The sequence below is a fragment of the Stereum hirsutum genome (genome assembly GCF_000264905.1).
Source record: "Stereum hirsutum FP-91666 SS1 unplaced genomic scaffold STEHIscaffold_15, whole genome shotgun sequence".
In the NCBI taxonomy this organism is placed as follows: Eukaryota; Fungi; Basidiomycota; class Agaricomycetes; order Russulales; family Stereaceae; genus Stereum; species Stereum hirsutum.
The window spans coordinates 307,273-326,941 of record NW_006763145.1 but is presented as its reverse complement, the minus strand read 5'-3'; the positions used below and the strand labels follow the sequence as shown (position 1 = coordinate 326,941).

Sequence of the window (19,669 nt, the reverse complement as noted above, 5' to 3'; positions counted from 1 at the left end):
CTTAACACTTTTAATGTCTGGACGACTTGATCAGTAATCCATCCCCAAGGCTCGGTATAGGCCAAAGAGCAAGTATCGGTCTGCGCTGAGGACCACGGCGTCCATGCGCCACCAGCGTGATTCATGTCAATACCCCACAATTGGGTGCCATATCGTCAATGTAAAATCCGAGGGCCACTATGAGATTATAGAAAATGAAAGTCGTATGAGTCGGACGGACGAAGTTTAGAGTAAGAGTGTAAGTATGAGTGAGGAGAAAGGACGGTGGAGAATACTTATAAGGATTGGCGACATCGGAGCACGTCTACAAACTCTTTCCTGTCAGGCTTCTCTTTCTATTTTTCCCTACCCCACCCGAGGCTTCTTTACCTGACAAGTTTTCTTCTTCTTCTTCTTCTTCCTCCTCCTCTTCTTCCGCTTCCACCGCCTCCTCCCTCATCTGCTCCTTGTCTGTGCCATCATCGCTAAGATCAAACACTTCCCCATCCGAGTCATCACCAAGTGCATCCGACCTCCTCAGCCTCTTCACCGAACGCTTCACAGGAGCCATCCCTTTCCTATCCGACGATGGAGGATACAATTCCACGAGTTTATCGATCCTAGAGTCCAAGTCTGTTTGCTTATGCTTGTAGTGGTCTCGCCATGATTGCCAGGTGTGGCGTTTCGCCCATTCGTTCTCGCCGTATTGCTGTTTCGTACACATATATGCAAATTATATCAGAACTGGACGGTGAGGATGTATGAGAGGAATTAGATCGCACTGCCGCGCGTGAGCAAAGCTCTTGCCATTCGAGGTTTCCGGCGCGTCCACCGTCGGCTTTGTGTGGCATGCGTGTAGCAAGCCATCGAACCATATTCTCTTCGTCCTCTGCCGTATACGGGACCCTCTCCCTGTGGAAAAACAAGTAGTCGCACGGCCATCCACGGTTCAGAACGTTTAACAGAAAAGCAGAGAAATAATCTACGAACACTACAGGAGGCTTCGGAGTCATAGACGGAGGCAAAGAACGACTGTAAGAGCCACGCTTGATGCTCAGGTCTACAACACCGGTCTTCGATATGCGGACATTCTCTTTGCCTTCGTATGATTTGCGTAGTTTGTAGAGCTGTGCGTCTGTGTTTACGAGGATTACGAATTGTTTGGTATCGGCGTCTGGGTGCACGGCGGGCTCGATTTTCGTTACACGGCCGCCATGTACCTGTCAAAGTAACACCATGGAATTAGTTAAGCGGTGGGATTAACGAAGCTTGAAAGATGGGCGCGAATTATATTACCTGGATCTTTTCTGTCAGTTCTGCCTTTCTGTCGTCGGGGATGTTGTAGAAGTAGAAGCGTATGCGAGACCCGTTCTCGGTCCGAAATAGATTTGCCATCGTTATCTGAGCTTTCAGAAGGAGCCACAGTATAAGCACTGGTGTTAGTGAGGCTAGTATGACTGACAGAGTACAAGTCAGGAAGTGAGTCTCTGTCGTGAAGTCGGATATTGTAGTGCCACCGGCTTCGGATTTCGCTTGTCCTTGAAGGGACGTCGTCTCTGGATAAACAGAGGTATCGTTGCGGTGAATTATGGCTGAAGAGAAGGCAGCTGACTAAGACGTTATTATGTGGCTGCCAAGGTCTCTACAAGACAGAAAGCTTAGCACAGTGTGTGCATGCAACGAGTGGAAGAGAGGAAAGCGTTGCTGTGGCCCCCTGTGGCGCGTCGCCCCATTAAACACCAACACGTGACCGTGAAACAGTCCGATGGTCTGGCACAGGACTCTGGTTGGATTTTGGTTCTGTACCATCTCCCCTCACCCAATTTCATACCATTACGCCTTGTACACGAGCTCATCGACATCGACGACGAGGGAATAGCACCGCTCATTCCCAAACATGTCTTTTGCCAACCACAGTCGAGGCAACTCGTCTGTGCAATCTCTCGGCAATCCGGATCTCTCACTAGGTTCACTCATCTCTGACTTCTCGACTCCAGCAAAGTCTTTCAGGATACCTTCTACATCGTCCGTAACGACCGCACCATCGACAGCACCGCTTACCACACCATCTCCGCCTCAGCATGCTTCCCATCTCCGACGCAATTCAAAAAGTCGAATAGACGAGGTTACTGCTACTCCTGTGGCCCGACGACGGCTCGCCAGTCATGACGAAGAGGGTGGAGACGAGACGACTCAGGATATCCTTGGAACGGCACGGAAGGCCCCAGAAGACCTAGCAGAGTCAGCTCTGAATGGTCGGGGGAAGCGGTCGAGGGCGGGCGGCGCAGCTGCTGGGAAGAGTGTAAACCTCACGCTGAGAGACCAAGAAAAGGTGTGTCTAAATATCTTATTACACTGCGAAGATGTTGCACTGTTATCCAGGATGCTGGACTCTTGGTATGGTGCCCGTCTGCGTACTTTGGTGGTATCCCGTCGTCTCTGCGAAGATGAGCCGCGCAAAACTAGGGTCATTTACGACGATATACCTCGATATTCTCGATATCATCTCCGCAACGTTGTCTTCCCCATGGCCACTGTATTTGTGGCATTCATGTTCACAGATTTCTTTTCGGGTTCCCACTCTATACACTGCGACATTCGCCTGTGGCACTAGAGCGCCACAACCTAAAACGAGCTCACACGAAATGATTATATGGTGCGAGCACAGCCTTCGCAATGTAGCTGAAGCATGTTGTCCACTGCTGCTCGCATGCCCACATCTCCTCATTGCCTCTCCGTGGCCGAAACGCCCTGTTCAGATAATGCGTCGAACACGTGTATTCCGTCTCTGATGCGATGGTTTCCCCCTATCCTCACCCTCAATCAGAACGTGGTCATCGCGCTCTCACATATGTTCAAAGCGCATATATAAACCACTCTGCAGTTAACTATGTCCCGAATGCAATCCTAGCATCTCGCATACATCCGTCTTAGCCATCCAATCACACTCGCCCCACGTCCATTCCATTTATCTATCCCTCATCCCACTTTGCCACCATACGCGCCATGGGCTTCCCAACACATACACCTCTCCTCTCTCTCGCATACAGCCGCCCCGAACTCTTTCTCATATTCTTATTCCTAAAGCATATAGACAACCTGAAAAAAGAAAACTTCAATATCAAACTGAAAGTGCACTTCCTCGAGGAACGCCTCGCCCAGCTCGCGCCGGACCAGATTGACGCCGCGCTGAAGCAGAATATTAACCTGAAGATCGAGGTGCAGCAGCGGGGCATGGATCTGAAGAAGTTGAGGAAGTTGGTGTTAGAGCTGGAGAAGGAGCTGGAGAGGTCGCAGAAGAACGGCGGCGGTGGTGGTGCACAGGGAGGGTCGTCGAGGAGGGAGAGGGAGCTGGAAGAACTGTTGCAGGAGAGGGATAGAGAGATCAGGGAACTGAGGAGACGGAGGGTCGAGTCGAGTCAGGATGTGGATGAGGAGCTGGAGATGGCCTTGAGAGATGCGGAGGATAGGAATCAGGAGCTGGAGAGCGAGTTGACGAACATGAAGGACCTGTTGATGGACAACTCGGAGGAGCTGGACCGGCTGAAGAATGAGCTGCAGAGGCGGGAGGATTCGTCGTTCGCTGGGGAGGAGGGAGAGGCGCGGAAGGATAGGATGAGGAGGCGGTTGGCGGAGTTGGAGGCGGAGAATGAGGACTTGAAGGCTGCGATCGAGGAGCATGCTGATCTTGTGGCATTGAGGGACGATGAGAAGGAGGATTTGATGGATCAGATGGAGACGTTGAGGTTGGAGGTGGAGGATCTGCAGCGTAGGAGGGAGGCGGAGTCTATCGAAAGGAGCGAGAGTCGGGCGCAGATATATGAAGAGAGAGAGGAGCGGGAGGCAATGCAGGATGGGTTGAATGAGCTGAGGGACAAGTTGGCGGCGGCGACGATCGAGATCCAGCAGAAGGACGACGAGCTCGAGTTCAAGCAGCAGGAAGTCGCCGACTTGCTCAACGAGCATAACACCATTCTGGAAGAGATCGACGAGACATGGAGGGTGGAGGTGGACGAGGGCAAGGCGCAGGTGGAGGAACTCCGAGACGTAAGTTTATGGTTGTGTTCGGTTATCGCGAATTTCTTCACTGAGCATTTCATTTCTCTAGGCACTGGCAGAGCGTGACTCTGAATGCGAAGAGCTCCGGATGCATGTCGCCGAGCTGGAGTCGAACACCAACGATCTTCACGAGAAGTTCGAAATCGCCTTGGCCAATCTCGAGAAGGAGTCAGACGAGAAGGACGAGGAGATCGCTGCCGCCAACCGGGAGGTCGAGCAACTCGGGCATCGCATCTACGAGCTCGAAGAAGAGCATGACGAGCTCAAAAAGCTGAACGACCGCCTTCGAGAAGACGAGGCAGTGGACCGCGAACGGCTGGAGGCTCTGACTGAGGCCTTGAAAGGCGTACGCAGTTCTCCACTTTCATGATAGCATTCCAGCTGACACTTTTTCCTTACGCAGAAACTAGCCTCCACGAAGAGGGATCTCGACGAGATGTCCCAAATGTATGAGAACGCCAAGCATGACATCGGTGCTCATCGGGAGCGACAAGAGGAGCTCGCCCGCCATGTCGAGGACCTCGTCGAAGAAATCCGTAAGGAGCGCGAGGACCGAGAGCACCTCGAGGGCGAGTTCGATAAAGCCGACCGCGAACACGACGCCGAGCTTCGACGCGAACAACGGGCGCTCGAGGCGAAGGAGTCAGCCCTTAACAACGCCCTCTCCGATCTCGACCGGACTCGATCTCTGCTCGCTCAACGGGACGCGGATCTCGCTGCCCTTCAGTCTGCACTGCAGTCTATGGAGGCCGAGTCGAAGAAGTTGGGCGAGAGCCATACGACGGCGAGGTTCTCTCTTCAGCTCGAAGTCGACCGTATGAAGCGGGACCTTGAGCGGCTGGAGGATGAGCTCACCCGTGCGAGGAAGGATCTCGACGACAGAGAGACCAAGAGTCGGGAGCGGGATGGTCTAGTGGATACCCTCCACGCAGAGAACAGGGAGCTCGCCGCTCAACTAGCGACTCAGACCCAGGCCAGACTGAACCTCTCGGAGAAGTTGGACTCGACGAAGGCGAGCTTGACGGCTTCGGAGACGGAGCTTGCGAGCTTGAGGTCGAAGACGCATGACTTGGAGCAGAGGCTGTCGAAGGACCAGAGGTCGTTGTTGGTAGCGGAGAGTCAGTACAGGGATCAGTTGACGGAGAGGAACACTCTTCTGTTGACGATCTACCAGTATATGGATAAGATCTTGGGCGTTGACAAGACACCGGTGCGTACGATTATCCAACACACGTCATTTTTCATGCATCTACTTACGTCCATCTGGTTGTTCAACAGAAGAAGGGCGGCCAGGCGGAGACGAAGCCATTCACGAACTTCAGCGTCTTCCACGACAACCTGATCACCCGGCTCAAGTCGCTCAGTCAGATACAGCTTCAGTTTGACCAACGCGTGAAGGACGCAGAGACCCGATACGCCGAGAAGCTGGGCGATATCAAGAAGCAGCTGGATAATAGGTGGAAGCAGATCGACAAGTTCGAGGGCAGCTTGAAGACGTACGCTGATACCAAGTCGACTTGGAGGAGGAAAATGAACGCCAAGGATGGGGAGATAGAGGCGATTCGGGTGCGTTCTGTCATTTTACTTCCCAATGTTGTCTGGGTACTGAATCGCTGGTTGATTAGGCATCGAACGCAGAGCTCACGGCTCAGCTTTCGAGTATGCGCCGTCCAGGAGTTGGAGACTCGAACGAGATCCGAGCGCTGCAGGCCCGAGCTACCAACGCTGAACGTCGCCTAACCAATGCTCAAAACCAACTTGCCTCCGCAGAGGAGAAGATGGCGAACATGAACCAGAAGACGACGGTAGCGGACAACAAATGGGAGGCCCGGGTGAAGGAGTACGAGACGCGTCTGCGGGCCGCGGAGGAGAAGGTGAAGCGGGAGAAGCAAGGATACAAGGAGCGGATCGTCGAGTTAGAGACACAGATCAAGTATGTCTCTCCTTTCCTACCGTGCAAGCATTTTTTTTCTGACGAAGAGATCGTGTAGGTCGTTGCAACGGCAGCGAGAGCTGGCTGATAAACGGATCCAACAAATCTCGGACATCGAGAACAATGTTAGGAGTCCGAGATCTCCAACTATGCGATGATTGTGTTCAATTTGTTGCATTTCTTCCTTGTACTTCACTTCGCCCTTCTCCCTGTCCTCCATGATTGCTGGCAACCACGGCTTCTTCATTCCACTCCACGGGTCTGCTTCTGTAATGCTAGTTGCTCGAGCATATGTCTATGTCTTTATAATTATACCCCGGAACGGTTCTCATGATTTGCTTATGCACTTACGTTGACGCCTGTAATATAACGATTGAACGTTCTTGAATGAAATTCTACTCACTCGATGGAGAGAGATCGACGTCGTTGCAACGATGGTGCCACATCGAATGGCGCCACCCGGCGTTTGCCGGACCACCGTTAACGTCGCGTTGAAACGAACTTGGACGCGACTTTGGTTCGTCTTGACACCGAACACGCACTTAAACTTTCCCTCGAACTGCATTTCGCTTCTATGGAAAGCTGACCAAAGTAATCTTTTTGTTAAACGAACCGCCGTTGAATCCTTGAGCATACAATGGCCCGTACCGCTCGAGAACAGAGGACTAGTTCCCCAGAGGAAGATTCGGAATCCGACTATGACGAAGAAGTACCGGTGCGTACGGTGATGGGTTTTCTCGCTTGTTATATGCTGCACCATTTCTAGATAAGCAGCTACTCATGCTTGCTATACTACTAGGATATGTCGACGTTGTTCACCAGTGTTAGGGGTAACCCGCCGGAGGAACACCGCGTCCGGTTTTATCTAGGCAAAGTCGCCGAGGACAAGCGCGATGACCTTCGGCGGAAGATCGAGGTCAATATCATGCTTTCGCAACTTCACCGTCTGTCACTTATCTCGCATCTTTCAACCCCTTTCTTGGTGTTTCAGGAGCATGGAGGGCGTATCATCCCTACGCAGCCAAGTCCTGGCAATATTTATAGGGACTTCAAGAAGGCATACGTCGTACTCGTGGAGCATGATCAGTTACCGGCAATGAAACGCCTGTACAATTCCTCCTGCAACGTATGGGCCGAAATGTCCAACTTCGTGGATTATTGTATCCAGACTAGGAAGTACAAGCATGCCCCAGACTACGCCAATGACCAGTAAGTATCTATTCAGTTTCACTCGTCTTTATTCGAGGCATGAAATTCATGGCAACAATAGGTCTACGCGCGTGGCCTTTACCCCGGAGGACGAGAGAAATCTCGTCAATTGGATAGCTCTTAGAATGCCATATCCTGAGCACCCCCGCATGGGTGACAAGGAATATCAAGATCTCTGCAAATATGCGTCCGTGGGTACTTTGTCTCCTAATTATCTATCTGTACTGAAGCATCACTGCCTCCTTCAGACCAATCATAATCAGTGGGCCAAAAGGCATCCTTGGCGCTCGTGGCGTGAACGCTATAGAGCTCATCAAGAAAGGCTGGATCAGGATATCGCTGATGTGGTCGCGAAATATCCACCCGACACACACGCGAAAGGTATGGCTCCGATGACGGGTCAGAAGGGGCGGTCCAGGAGGGGCCGGCGGGAACTGCACCGCGAGTCGGATGAGGAATACATCGAAGGAGTTTACGATAACACCATGGCAACCGAGAATGAGCCACAGCCTCACACAAGGCAACGACCAAGCCGCAGGCAGCACATAGCGCCACGGGACAATCGCAATGGCCGTCACAACGATACGATGCCAGAGGCGGAAGAAGAAGAGGAACAGGAACAGGAAGAGCAGGAACAGGAAGGGCGTGAACAGGAAGTGGAAGTGGAAGGGCAGGAAGAAGGGCAAGAGTCCGAACAAGTGGAGGAACACGACCAAGATGAGGAGTACGAGCAGAATGAGGAGCACGAGGCAGAGCACGAGCACGAGCAGGCACCGGTGCAGGCCTCCCTTAAGCGTCGTGCAAGGGGATCCGAGGTTAGTCGATTTCTATACTTTCCTACCACGGCCTGGTTTAAATTGACTGCTCATACGTCCCTCTTACCCACAACAGGTGAACTTTCTGTCCCAATGTATGCGTTTTCATATACTCATTCTTATTCAATAGCGGAGCGACGGCGAACAGCCCCGGAGGCCTCAGTATGCCCACGTTGATCTGCGGGACGATGCTGGTGCCCCGCCCGAGAAACGACGCAGGGTAGTTGTCTGCTACTTTGCTACCAGGTTCGAAACCGCTGACCAGTTGCCATTTTCATTTTGCGATAGGTGTCACAGCCGATGGCCCACGAGACTCCCCCTCAGAGTAAGAACGAGAAGGATCAAGATGATGGACAGACCGATCATATCGCTCACGAGTTCGAACTGGGGCCCGGTCAAGGACTCCAGACTCCTTACATTGACGAGGAAGACGAGGAAGACGAGCTCGCCGATGACGACCAGGACATGGACGACGATGGACCAGGCGAGTACGACGAAAACGTTGTATTCGAGTCAGGGGATGATGGAGCAGAGGAGCCATTCTACCAAGTGGCCGAAGATCACGACGCCAACATGGATCAGATCGCCGCCATGCTCGATGGTCAGTTGCCGATTGAAGACCAAGAGATGTATGATCAGGAAGAGATCGAACAGGATGACCATGAAGAGATTGAAGAGGAGCCAGAACAGGTTGTGCAAGTGACAGCTGCTTCGTATGTTTCCTTTTTGATTTTCTACATTGAACGACCCGATAGCTTATATCTCGTAAATAGTCGTCGGCGTGCTGCAGCTCAAGTCGAGGTCGTCGTCGAGAAGAAGGGCAAAGGACGTGCTAAGTCCCATCGTTCACGTTTCGCCAATGTTGTCGACGCGGAGCCACCCTATCGCAACACTCGCTCTCGTTCCCATTCAGTCGAACCCACCGTTCAGCAGACAGCACATTCCGGCAAGTCAACTGATGTGGTGGCGAAAATGCAGCCTATCGACGAGAATGGGTTGGAAGGACAGGCCGAGGACATTGGTTCTGAGGACGACTCTGACGAGGTTCACGGGATAATTGATGGACCTAACGGTAACTCAGAATTCTTTCTATATCTTCATTCCCATACTCATGGAGGTTGACTAGCTGAAAGACAGCAATCACTGTCTCTGAGCGACGATGACCTCCAGACTTCGCACCGCCTCTCCACCAGCACGCGTCTTCCCCCTGTCTCTCCTCTCGACGAATCTGATGAAGAATATCTTCCCGATTCCAAGACTCTGATCCGCGATGTATTGTCGTCGCCCATCCATGATGAACGAGGGATATCTTCCGCTCTTCCGTACACCAAAATGGCCACCACTATTAGACGTTCAAGTGCTACCTCAGGAACGGATGGACGCTAAGAATAGCAATAACGTTGTCAGGAACGATGGTGCATCCTCTGATGTGCCGTCGCCGAATACAAGAGAGTGCGTAGAAGAGGACGGATTGGTCGGAGTCGAGGAAGGGGAACGGAAGTCTTACACATATGCGCCGGGTGCGCGTGCTGCGAAGCTTGGATCACGGAGGACCGGTCGGGGAAGGTGAAACCGGTAGGATCATGTTATAATGATTCCTCTAAGGAAGGTTGAGTAGATGTATTTAGCCTCTCAAGCATGTTTATTCTTCATGGCCAATGATTTCTCCGCTCTTTGGATCTTTGGTGTATCATCTGTTGTGTTCCCGATCTCTTGACTACAGAAAAGGCTTGTCAACGAATCATTCCGGAAGCTTTGACCTGACGATGTTGGTCCTGGCTTGTGGAGTGCAGTCTCAGTGCGGGTGTGGCACCCATGCGTATCTCGCCACACCCTCGAAGGGACGTGATCGGACGCGTGTCGCGACGCGTGTTCAAATTCTAAACTCGAGCGCTCTCCTTTCTTGCCTTAGCTCTCGTCAATCATTTCACCCTTGCAGTACTAGCTGAAAACACAATTGAGAGTTGTCCGACTAACGATACCTGTATATGTGAGGGAATGCAAGCTATCACCTTTCTGTTCGTTTTAACGCAGGCTTTTTAACCCAGCCTTCACCTCTTCGTCTGCTAGTACAGCAGCTTGTATCAGACTTCTTCACGGTCAGTTAGTTGCTTACTTACTTATGAGGAAGACTGACGGGCGAATCTGATTGTTCAAAAATTGAATCAGTCTAAACCTTGTGAACTTCGAGTACCAAAATCTTGCCAACATCCCTGGTATATAGGCAATATGGCAGACCGACACCACCCTGACCTCTATTTCGACGACGGGAACGTCATGATTTTTCCAAGTGATCATGCACCATTCAAGGTTCATCGCAGCCTTCTCAAGCGTCATTCCCATGTAATGGAGCTAGACATCATCGCGTCGGACGGCGAAATCGACGGCTGCCCTACTGTCACTTTCGACGGGATTTCCACCGACGACATCGCTCACATGCTGTACAGTATTTATGATAACAGGTATTCAACTTTCTATTATTTGCGATGAGTGAATACTGACAGGTATCTGCGCCTCAGACGTTACTCCCAAGCAGTACAACTCCCGTTCGACACCGTACTGTCACTCCTTCGAATGGGCACACGATATGACATGGAGTATCTCCTCGGCGAGGCCCAGTCACGTCTTCGCGCCTGTTATCCGGACACCCTTTCAGGATACGATAAAATCGAGGAATCCGATAGCTCTCTTCGACGCATACGATGGTCGCCAGACCAGGATTATCAAGTCGCGCGTCTCGCCCTCGAGTACAACCTCACAGATATTCTTCCTGTCGCCCTATACGAATGTTGTGCACATTCTCCCCACAATCTTCTCGAACACATGAACACACCCGATACCGGTGACGCTTCTGCTTCCTCTTCGGAAGTTCGGGAAGCCATCTTTGCGAAATGCTATGAAGGACGTTCTTCCCTGGTGGAACAAAGGGCCGAGGATTCGCTAGGTTTCCTTATACCTGGGCCACGCATTACCACTCCTCTGTGCGCCAGCCCAGACCGCTGCGAGCAGGCTTGGAGGACTATGAAGGAGTTTTCTCAGACGTTGCGTATGAATGTGGGAAATCCACGGGCGTTAGATAGTCTGGACGATTTCATCGATGCCTCGGTGGAGGACAAGGCTTGTAGAGATTGCGTTGCCCATTGGAAGAAGTTACATCGAGAAGGGAGGCAGAAGATTTGGAATAACCTGCGGGCGACATTCAACCTTCCCTTGGAGGTTTGAAATAGTCTTTGCGTCGGAGCCTTGCAGAGCTGGTAGTGTAGCGCGTCGAGGAGCAGTGCAAGGAGTGGTGAGGCAGCGGGTATATAGGCTCAGGTAACGGCCGGGGCTCGATCTTGTACTATTACGATCACCTATCTTGCAGTGCATCAGTGATCGGGTTTTGTCTCAGGGACACGGTCTAAGGAGGAGGTTGGTCAACGCATCCCGATTCATTCGACAGCTGGTACACTGATCTATGGAAAGAGACCATGCGATAAAGCAGAATGAATTTTCGAAACGATACCAAGTACAGCACCTCAGATCCCCTCTAGCACCCGCACAAACCCTCAGAGCGAACAAGACGAATAAATACGAAAATACAATACACTAGATCAGTCGAGCAGTCGCCACCTTTTGTCTTGAACCGTGGCAGATTAGAGGCCCAGAGCGGTCCTGAGCGAAGCATAAAGCGGTGTCCCCATGCCTGTGACCTATGGAAAATGCGTAGCGTTAGAGGATAGCGTAACAGATACAAAACAAGGAATTGCTCCTACAGGGTCGAATCCTGCAACAGCGGTGAAACCGTTCGTGCCGCACCCAGGGTTATCACCTATGAAGCCCGACTTGTCAGTACCATACTTCGTCCCATTGTTACAACAACCATCCACGACGTACCAGCAGTGACATCCGTAAACGCGTCCGCATTGCTATAGATCAACGGGTTCATGAAACCCACCGGACTCTGCCCCGCGGCGATCAACTCATCGTTCAACAAACTGACCATCGCCGCCACCAACGGACTGCTCGCGCTAGTCCCATCGACACTCGTCTGCTGTCCCTCCACGAAGATCTGGAAGTTCGTTCCCTGTGCGCTCAGATCGGGGAACGCGCGGCCGGAAGAGTTGAACAGTCCGTCGTTGGTGTTGCCGTTAGCAGTGAGGAAGGTGGAGACGGCGTCGGCTTGGTAGTCTGGGATACCGAAGAAGTTGGAGAAACCACCGGAGGAGAAGTCGGCTGCGGTTTCGGGGCCAATGCCAGTGGTGGAGCCTACGGAGGTTACACTGGGGACGACGATGATTCGTCAGTGGTGCGCCAGCGTGAGCACAGAGGAAAGATACCTACTAGGGGCATGTCGAAGGGAAGCTGTAATCGTAAGGGCTCGTGAGTTCGTGATGCAATCCGCAGTTAAGAGAAAGACACCCACGTCGGAACGAAAGTATCGCATGTATCCGCGTTGCCTGCCACACCACCTATCGTAGAAGGGTGAGCATAGCTCCATTAACCAGCGAGGAAAACTATGTACCATCGCCACTACTGAAGAATATCGAGGTCCCACGCGCACCGAGCTGGGCGTAGGCATTGCACATGGTACTGCAATGATAATTTACATGAGCATCTATGCAAATGGGGTACGTGCTGGATTTATAAGATAGCGTACTCAGCGACAGATACAGTGAAATCCTCCTCGTTGAAGCCGTAGGAGGTGGTCAATACGTTTGGCGGGCTATCCTCAGCGAGCAAGGCCTGGATGATGTCAAGGAATCCACCAACACCGTCCTGTATGATGCGAATGAGCCTACTTCGGTCAACTGCAAGGAGAAGAAAGCCGAAAGTCACATACCGCATTGTTGCTTCCAACAGAGACGAAAGTAGTAGGGACTCCAGAGGCGATGCCGACTGATGAATAAACACTCGTAAGTCGTTAGACACTACGACGAGCAAAAGTGACCCTCACCAGTGTACTGGATGTCGAGCCCCTGTATTCAAAGAAGACGATGTCAGGATCCGATACGGATGGACGAATAATAAAGGGCTTACAGCTTCCACGCCTGCCAACTTGAGGGTCTGAGTATTCTTCCCTCCATCGACAGACGCAGCCGTGAACGTCGCATTGGTCGCTGACAGGTCAGTCCTAAACTCCGTGATAAACGACTTCATCGATCGAGTCGATCAGCAATAGTACCGTCTCTAAAGCACAACACAGGGACTCACAGCAAGATCAGCCTCGTTCGCAAACTCGTTGATGAACCCGGATACAGCGAGCGTGTTCGTCGATTGCGTAGCTGATGTCGTTGGAATTCCATACAACTGAATTAAACCACGGATAAGTCAAACTACTCAGGTTACCAAGTATCTAAAGTACTCCAAACTTACGTTCTGCAAGCAGGTAGGATCGATGGCAGCTGGGTCACAGCCGGTGACAGATGAAGTTGTAGCGGTGCCGGTACCAGTTCCTGCGGCCTTGTTCTTGTTCTTCCTCTTTGCGGGCATGGGAGCAATCAGAACGGGGGCATGGCTAGTCGCCTGGAGGGGGAAGCTGAGGCAACAAAAGTAAGCATAAGTTGCGATTAGCGCAACATCGCGGGAAAAAGACGAACCCGACAGTGGGATGAATGAAATTAAGATGCTCAGTTAACGTCGAAGGGATCGAATAATTGAGCGTTCGGACGGCGTTCAGACCCGTGGTCGAGTGGGTATAGTTCGTGAATTCCGCGGCCATGAGAGTGTTGGCTTGTTGGACTGAGATGTTGATTCCGATCCAGTCTCCAGCAGGGGACAGCGTTTGCGAGCTGATGTTGTTCTTCGTGAGCCAAGCTTGAACAGCAGCTACAGACTCGTTCGAGGGCGCAACCATCGCTTCCACCTATGAGCACGCAGACGAACGTCAGCCGTCGCCACAGAGATAGAACCATACAATAACAATCGGTATTAGGAAGGCTCAAAGGGGATTGACGTACCTCCGCTTTCGAAAGGAACTGCCTGTACTGCGCATTACCAGGCGTGCTGACCGCCAACAACTGCTGCTGCAACCCCGTGATGTTGTTCTGCTTCAATGCAAGCCGGAGGTTGAGCATATGCGCCGAATCTGCCGCTCCATTCTTCACGAACCCACCGGGGGCTGCATTACGACGTTCGTGGACTCGCATGGCATGGCGGGCGAGAATAGACCCAGAAGACGAAGAGGACGATCTAGTAGCAAGGGGACTGGAGCCTGCCAAAGTCGAGAGAAGAGAGGCAAGAAGAATAAAAACGAGCGTTCTAGCCATTGGACCGTGCCAGATGACAGAGGAAGTGCCAAAAAAGAAAGGAAAAAAGGGAAGAGACACTCGAGGGAGAGAGTTGGATCCGACATGAACGCGATTCTTATATGGGAGGTGGGAGGAGTGCGGGGTAAGCCAATAGGAATCTCAGGGCTGTTGACCTTCGCGCGGCAATGAGATCGAGAACACCATAGCGACCGTGACCGACGACGCTGCGTGAGCGAGGCACGGCGGTCTCGCTGCAACGTGCTCGACAGATGAACAGGCTTGGCCGACAGAAGTCATTTTATGTAAGGTCATGCGGGGTGATGGCGCGCCTACAGACAAAATGGTTAAATTTTGAAGCCAAACGCAGCAAAGTATCGCTGAACGGTTGGTTACAGTGGGAGCCAGAGGTATCCTCCTTGCACCTTTCTTCCTGCAATAGTGTAAAGGATAGGACTGCGTATCTTGGAATCAGTCAAATGACCAGGCTGCGATGTTATCCCGTACCGTTTGTCTGGTAGAAAGCGCAGTCAGAACATCACAAGTAGCCAAGACAGGATATTTTCCGGAAAGCGTCAATCAGTCATGCTGGCCGCGTCTCGGGTTCGCCCAGGCCACTGAGCCAAGCCTGAGCGACCCTCGGGCACTTCGAACAGCAAAATATCAGGCTGGCGATGCTCTCCAGTGTTCTTCAGCGACAGAAAGACTGGTTAGGCATGGGTCCTCGGGAGGATGATGGCCTGTTTCGTTCTCAATCGTCGTACATACCAACCTTGAGCTCGCTGCGATTCGTCGATGGAGAGAGAAACAGCTGTTGGCTGCGCAGATGCAGCAGTCGATGGAGGTCGTCAAGTTGTTGGAAGCCACGGTCGAAGCACCCGAGCCAAGGTCTCGGCGCCAAGCAATAGAAACGGTGGCCATGCCGAGCCACGTGGTCGACTCGGCTCATAATGAACCGCCGGGGTGGCACAGTTTACATGGTGTGGCTCGACGACGAGCAAGGGTTTACTTCGATTTACACAATTTAAGGATGAACTCATTCAGCAAAACGGTGGAGGTAGAACCGGTAAGTACTTTAAATTTGTGGGGTTCCATCACTGGCACCACGAAAGGGAGAAGATATAAGTATTCAGTGCACCCATCGCCCAGGTTCTTCGTCCCTACATAGCACTATTTTCTTTGGCCTACCCATTATTTCAGCATCAAACATGTCACCACTGGTATCAAGCTCAAGGACTCCAGCCTGCCGTTTTCTCGCACCTCCAAGTGTCGAACCTTCGCGCTTCAATCTCTACCAACTCATTCAACGACAGTTCGCTCTGAACTCTCTGGTGCACCTACACGATATCGGGCATAGCAGCACGACCTCACCATCCATACTGGAATATTCATCTTCTCGTTCCGCGATGCGTTACACTCAGCCGACGTTATGATTGTCCCATTCGGTCGCTCGTGTGTGCAGATCTAGTCGTAGTAAATCCCGTGAAATAAAACTTTGCCGCGAACAACGATCTGAGGAGGAAGAAAACAGAGGTTCGCTATTTAGTTTGTTTGTAGAGGGAAGCAGGGAGTTCGAAGAGGAAGAGACGAAAAGGAGAAGTCCACGCGCCGTTCGGAAGAGATCCGAAGAGTCGACTCAGAGAATGACCATGACATCCACGAATTTCGCCGATTCACGGAATCATGTCGGCCCTCGGGTGGCGTCCTGGCCATAAGTGCCACATTCTTCGTATCGACGTCCTCCTCGACTCTGTTCCGTGCAGAGGATACTGACTAGTCAACACAGTACTATTTGGCGCAAGAGGGAAGGGCGTGTAGAGGAGAATATCGCACAGTAAGACTTCCGACTGCGACGCTAGAGGCATGATAGCCCATACCATGCATGCGAGCTTTTCAGCCTACATTTCTGCGGCTCACTGTAAGTATGCACACCGACAGTCTGATATTAATAAAGCCGCTCAAACACCGTCACGGTATTGATCTTCGAGTGATTGATACTAGAGCTCTAGAGATAAGATGGCGTGGTGTGAGCATGCACAAACTTCTAGCGAAGGACGGATGGACAAAGAAAGAGAACGAGACGCATCCAGAAGCTGGATAATGAGAACTCTTATGCCAGTGGATTCAGAAGGTAGACACGTCTTCGATCCGAACGCGAAACCACTCCGACTCCAACTTCAATGCGTTTGAATCATCGCTCGCTCGCGTTGGGCGTTCAACGTTGGACGGTCGTAGAAATCCTCTTCGGACTGCAGAAAACAAGAACGAGTCCAATAGCGATACCAGGATACAGCGACAACCCCACACACATCCAACATCAATTCCGTTCGTTCCTGACGTATAAGTAGTGGATGTTCTGCGGAAGGATGAGTGGAGCAGGAATTCGGGCCCGAGATGGATACGCACGACATTAACGTGAGTGAGCACAGCAGATTCAGAAAGGAACTGAAGAGTACCGTATGAGGATATCCCGTCAAGCTTGCAACCTAGACCTTCAACGGTTCATCACTTCGAATTCAGTTGGTGGAAACTCCGAGGTAACGTGCGAGAGCACACAACACAGCAGAACAACAGTGGTGGTGGTGGTGGTACACCGCAGAGTCACATCAGATATAAGGTTCGAATGGCGGAAAATCAGATACATATAGGGTTGGTGACGGAACATTATATGTACAAGTGTGTGAGCACGAGCACAGGAGCGGGTCAGAGTGAGATGTAGATTTGGGTTCAAGTAGATGTGAGGATGCCGACATCTGCGCGAGCACAGGGATGTGTGATGACCGCATTGTTCTGTTCCATCGTATTCATGTTCGAGTTGTCGTTGTCGTTCAACAGATATAGAATGAATCGAAGGTATACCGGGTACGTACGTACGCAGTGAGAGAGCACTGCACTACAGCAAGGATAGATCCTCGAGCCCCCCAGATCTCACCTAGAGCACAGTACCTCGAGAACGAGAATGACAACAAAAGGACACTGGTCCTCTACTGTATCAAGAAGCAAGCACAGGAGGGAAGAGAGTCGGAAGAACTCGAAGGAACTCGTGGGCTGAGTAAGACTCGTCAGGAGGCCAAAGAGGTTAACATTGGGGGCACAAGCTCAGGGCGTAAAGATAGCATTGGCGTGGGTGTGGACGCAGGACGCGTGCTTTTCTTGTTATGTACATTTGTGCAGGAATGAGCACAAAGTCAAGCACGACAGAAAAGGAAGAGCGCTGGAGAACCGTTGGCGTTGCGTGCATATGATTAGGCGAGGAACGTAGGATCGATATCAAGGCCAGGTATGGAAGTTCATCGAAATGGATTGACATGGCAAGGGCCGTCACTTTTTTCGGTCGTACAGAAGGGTGACAGTCGTGAAGGAAGCAGGTCGTCGCAGAGTAGAGCACCTCTCGTCTTTATTATGAGGTGACAGTCGCCCTCGCCGTCGATATCGAGAACAAATGGAGGAGGGAGCGAAGGTGTGAGAGGCGAGCGTGTCCGAAAAGGGTCGAGCATTGCGCCCGGCGTCGGCCGTGACAGAATTGAACGACCTAGACCCGATCACGGAGAATCGCCGATTTCGTCACTTTACGGCATCTTACGTTCCGTCGGTCGCCACACTACCCGTCCTTCACAGCAACAGCACCGCTCCTTTTCTATCCATATAAACCCTACCTTCCTTATACTCCGTATTGTTCTCGACATCTCTATCATCATTCGTGCCAAAAGAAACAGAAAGCTTCAAGGTTTTCTCAGAGGAAGGACGGGATCATTTGTGAGGCAGTCAGAAGACAGGACCTCGCCCCACCTCGCCCCACTCGACTCCATCGCCACAGGAAGCTATTCCCAATCTCCATCCGCACGGTGTCGCACGTTCCCAGCCTCTTCCTTGTTCTCGCCTCGCCTGTTGATCACCTCACCGTCGTTCCAAAACTCTTTCCCATCACTTCTGTCAAACCGCGCCATCAAACCGCAACCCTCTCCCTTCCGGGTCACTCGTCACATTCGGACCTTGCCTTTCCTTATCCTGTCCTAGTCATTCCACCCCCTTGCATCATACATAAACTGCGCGATGTCGACCATCTCCTCCTCCTTCCCCCGTATCCCAACCATATACTACACAGACCTCCCCGCCCCATCGCGCAGAGCGTCAAACGTACCCTTCCTAGCCTCCGCTTCCAGGATACAACACACCACCTCGCTCACTCACAACAACAATAATAGCAACATGTCGATGTCGTCCGCCGTATCGCTCATGCCGAGGCACAATATCTCCATGATTCGTCCGAGCAGGACGATCAGCATGCCCGTTCGTCAGACGCCGAAACGGGTCCCGCTCCCCCTCCTCACCGTTCCCTCCCAAGCACCCCTCACTTCCACCTCCACCTCCACGTCATCGTCTTCGTCTGCTGCTACCTACTCGTCCTACGCATCCGGCTATGGAGGTGCTAGGTCCGGTCGACGAACCGCCCCCGTGATGTCGTACGCCAGCGCAGCCTCTCCCTCTTCCTCCGCCTCCGCTTCCCCTCCGGGCCGAACCTCCATAACCTCCACTTCCACCGCGCCCTCTCAACTCCTCTCCCCCTCGACCACGCTAGCCCAAGAACAACGCGAAGCACGCGCGAAAGCCGTTGCTGTGCTGTTGCTCAACAGGGCGGGCCTGAGCGGAAGGAGACGGAGGACGTATTTTGGGCCGAGGCAGTATGTGAGGAGTGGGCTTTCGTCGTGTGTTGTGGTTGCTGAGGAGGGAGCGGATGGGGAAGGAGGGGTGGAGTTGGTGGGGGGTGAGATGGAGAAGGTTGGTGTTGTTGAAGGTATGTGTAGTTTGTTTCTTCGTCGAGGTGACGCGTTGTTGGGAATGAAGGCTGACTGGTCGATGTTGTTGTCCGTTGTACAGTGAACGCGTAAAACTATCTGCGACTAGTAGCCCACAGGCTATTACTCCAGGTTCGGACCCTCCGCCGCCCTAAATCACCGCGTCGTCATATCGTGTACCTCTATTCGATTCGCTCGTTCCTCCCATCTATGGTCTACGGAGCGCTCCTGTACTCACACATAATCGCCTCTCCTCTCCTCTCAACTTCTCGTTCTCGCTTCTCTCGTCTTGCATTCTTCTCTTCCTTTTTTGTTCTGTTTCGCCTGGTCTGTTCTGGTTTGGTTTGTCTGTTACATTGTACTTCGTACCATCCCCTCTTTATCCACCGTCACCCACATCCACGCCCACACCGTCATCCCTCATCCCTCATCCCTCAAAACCTTGCATAATCTCTCGTCTTTTCGTCTCTTGGTCCATCCTGATTCCTGATTCCTCTGTTCTAGTACTCACCTCACTAACTCACCTCACTCACCCTCACCCATCGAACCCATCAAACGCACGAACGCACGCACGCTATACATACATACCTATATCCGTATCATACAATCCATACAATCCTTATCCTTGTCACAAGTTACGGGTTACTGGTT

General features: G+C 52.0%; 6 protein-coding genes across 6 annotated transcripts; 4 read left to right on the top strand and 2 right to left on the bottom strand.

The window, feature by feature from the left end:
• Positions 1 to 169: 169 nt before the first annotated feature.
• STEHIDRAFT_124471 (uncharacterized protein) lies at positions 170 to 1,481 on the bottom strand. Its single transcript, XM_007308370.1, has 4 exons — positions 1,276 to 1,481; positions 970 to 1,199; positions 762 to 891; positions 170 to 688 (listed from the first exon to the last, which is right to left on the bottom strand). The coding sequence occupies exons 1-4, from the start codon at positions 1,372 to 1,374 to the stop codon at positions 305 to 307; spliced, it is 843 nt and encodes a 280-aa protein (XP_007308432.1). The 5' UTR covers positions 1,375 to 1,481; the 3' UTR covers positions 170 to 304.
• A 325-nt stretch (positions 1,482 to 1,806) lies between these two features.
• Positions 1,807 to 6,368, top strand: STEHIDRAFT_102773 (uncharacterized protein). The gene is made up of 7 exons (XM_007308369.1): positions 1,807 to 2,311; positions 3,067 to 4,026; positions 4,088 to 4,384; positions 4,442 to 5,248; positions 5,317 to 5,604; positions 5,664 to 5,971; positions 6,030 to 6,368. Exons 1-7 carry the CDS (start codon positions 1,877 to 1,879, stop codon positions 6,127 to 6,129), a joined length of 3,195 nt encoding a protein of 1,064 aa, XP_007308431.1. The 5' UTR covers positions 1,807 to 1,876; the 3' UTR covers positions 6,130 to 6,368.
• Positions 6,369 to 6,626: 258 nt separating this feature from the next.
• On the top strand, positions 6,627 to 9,663 carry STEHIDRAFT_124468 (uncharacterized protein). Its single transcript, XM_007308368.1, has 9 exons — positions 6,627 to 6,686; positions 6,771 to 6,887; positions 6,963 to 7,180; positions 7,242 to 7,371; positions 7,429 to 7,995; positions 8,126 to 8,215; positions 8,284 to 8,708; positions 8,769 to 9,067; positions 9,122 to 9,663. The coding sequence occupies exons 2-9, from the start codon at positions 6,774 to 6,776 to the stop codon at positions 9,379 to 9,381; spliced, it is 2,103 nt and encodes a 700-aa protein (XP_007308430.1). The 5' UTR covers positions 6,627 to 6,686; positions 6,771 to 6,773; the 3' UTR covers positions 9,382 to 9,663.
• A 561-nt stretch (positions 9,664 to 10,224) lies between these two features.
• Positions 10,225 to 11,217, top strand: STEHIDRAFT_160835 (uncharacterized protein; the record flags this gene model as incomplete). The annotated part of the gene is made up of 2 exons (XM_007308367.1): positions 10,225 to 10,457; positions 10,515 to 11,217. The coding sequence occupies 2 exons, from the start codon at positions 10,225 to 10,227 to the stop codon at positions 11,215 to 11,217; spliced, it is 936 nt and encodes a 311-aa protein (XP_007308429.1).
• A 413-nt stretch (positions 11,218 to 11,630) lies between these two features.
• Positions 11,631 to 14,123, bottom strand: STEHIDRAFT_65259 (family S53 protease; the record flags this gene model as incomplete). Its single annotated transcript, XM_007308298.1, has 14 exons — positions 11,631 to 11,687; positions 11,751 to 11,806; positions 11,872 to 12,257; positions 12,319 to 12,339; positions 12,401 to 12,446; positions 12,500 to 12,567; positions 12,635 to 12,753; positions 12,818 to 12,873; positions 12,932 to 12,953; positions 13,015 to 13,128; positions 13,189 to 13,284; positions 13,351 to 13,500; positions 13,580 to 13,840; positions 13,935 to 14,123. The coding sequence occupies 14 exons, from the start codon at positions 14,121 to 14,123 to the stop codon at positions 11,631 to 11,633; spliced, it is 1,641 nt and encodes a 546-aa protein (XP_007308360.1).
• Positions 14,124 to 18,307: 4,184 nt separating this feature from the next.
• Positions 18,308 to 19,173, top strand: STEHIDRAFT_149438 (uncharacterized protein; the record flags this gene model as incomplete). Its single annotated transcript, XM_007308366.1, has 2 exons — positions 18,308 to 19,017; positions 19,151 to 19,173. The coding sequence occupies exons 1-2, from the start codon at positions 18,432 to 18,434 to the stop codon at positions 19,171 to 19,173; spliced, it is 609 nt and encodes a 202-aa protein (XP_007308428.1). The 5' UTR covers positions 18,308 to 18,431.
• Between the last annotated feature and the right edge of the window lie 496 nt (positions 19,174 to 19,669).

Excerpts from the sequence above, each read along its gene's own strand:
- STEHIDRAFT_124471 (XM_007308370.1), bottom strand. The coding sequence starts at position 1,374 with ATGGCAAATCTATTTCGGACCGAGAACGGGTCTCGCATACGCTTCTAC. Across the intron at positions 1,200-1,275 it reads AACTGACAGAAAAGATCCAG|GTACATGGCGGCCGTGTAAC; the intron begins GTAATATAATTC and ends TTACTTTGACAG. Across the intron at positions 892-969 it reads ACTCCGAAGCCTCCTGTAGT|GGAGAGGGTCCCGTATACGG; the intron begins GTTCGTAGATTA and ends GTTTTTCCACAG.
- STEHIDRAFT_102773 (XM_007308369.1), top strand. The coding sequence starts at position 1,877 with ATGTCTTTTGCCAACCACAGTCGAGGCAACTCGTCTGTGCAATCTCTC. Across the intron at positions 4,385-4,441 it reads TGACTGAGGCCTTGAAAGGC|AAACTAGCCTCCACGAAGAG; the intron begins GTACGCAGTTCT and ends TTCCTTACGCAG. Across the intron at positions 5,605-5,663 it reads GGGAGATAGAGGCGATTCGG|GCATCGAACGCAGAGCTCAC; the intron begins GTGCGTTCTGTC and ends CTGGTTGATTAG.
- STEHIDRAFT_124468 (XM_007308368.1), top strand. The coding sequence starts at position 6,774 with ATGTCGACGTTGTTCACCAGTGTTAGGGGTAACCCGCCGGAGGAACAC. Across the intron at positions 7,996-8,125 it reads GTCGTGCAAGGGGATCCGAG|CGGAGCGACGGCGAACAGCC; the intron begins GTTAGTCGATTT and ends CTTATTCAATAG. Across the intron at positions 9,068-9,121 it reads GATAATTGATGGACCTAACG|CTGAAAGACAGCAATCACTG; the intron begins GTAACTCAGAAT and ends GAGGTTGACTAG.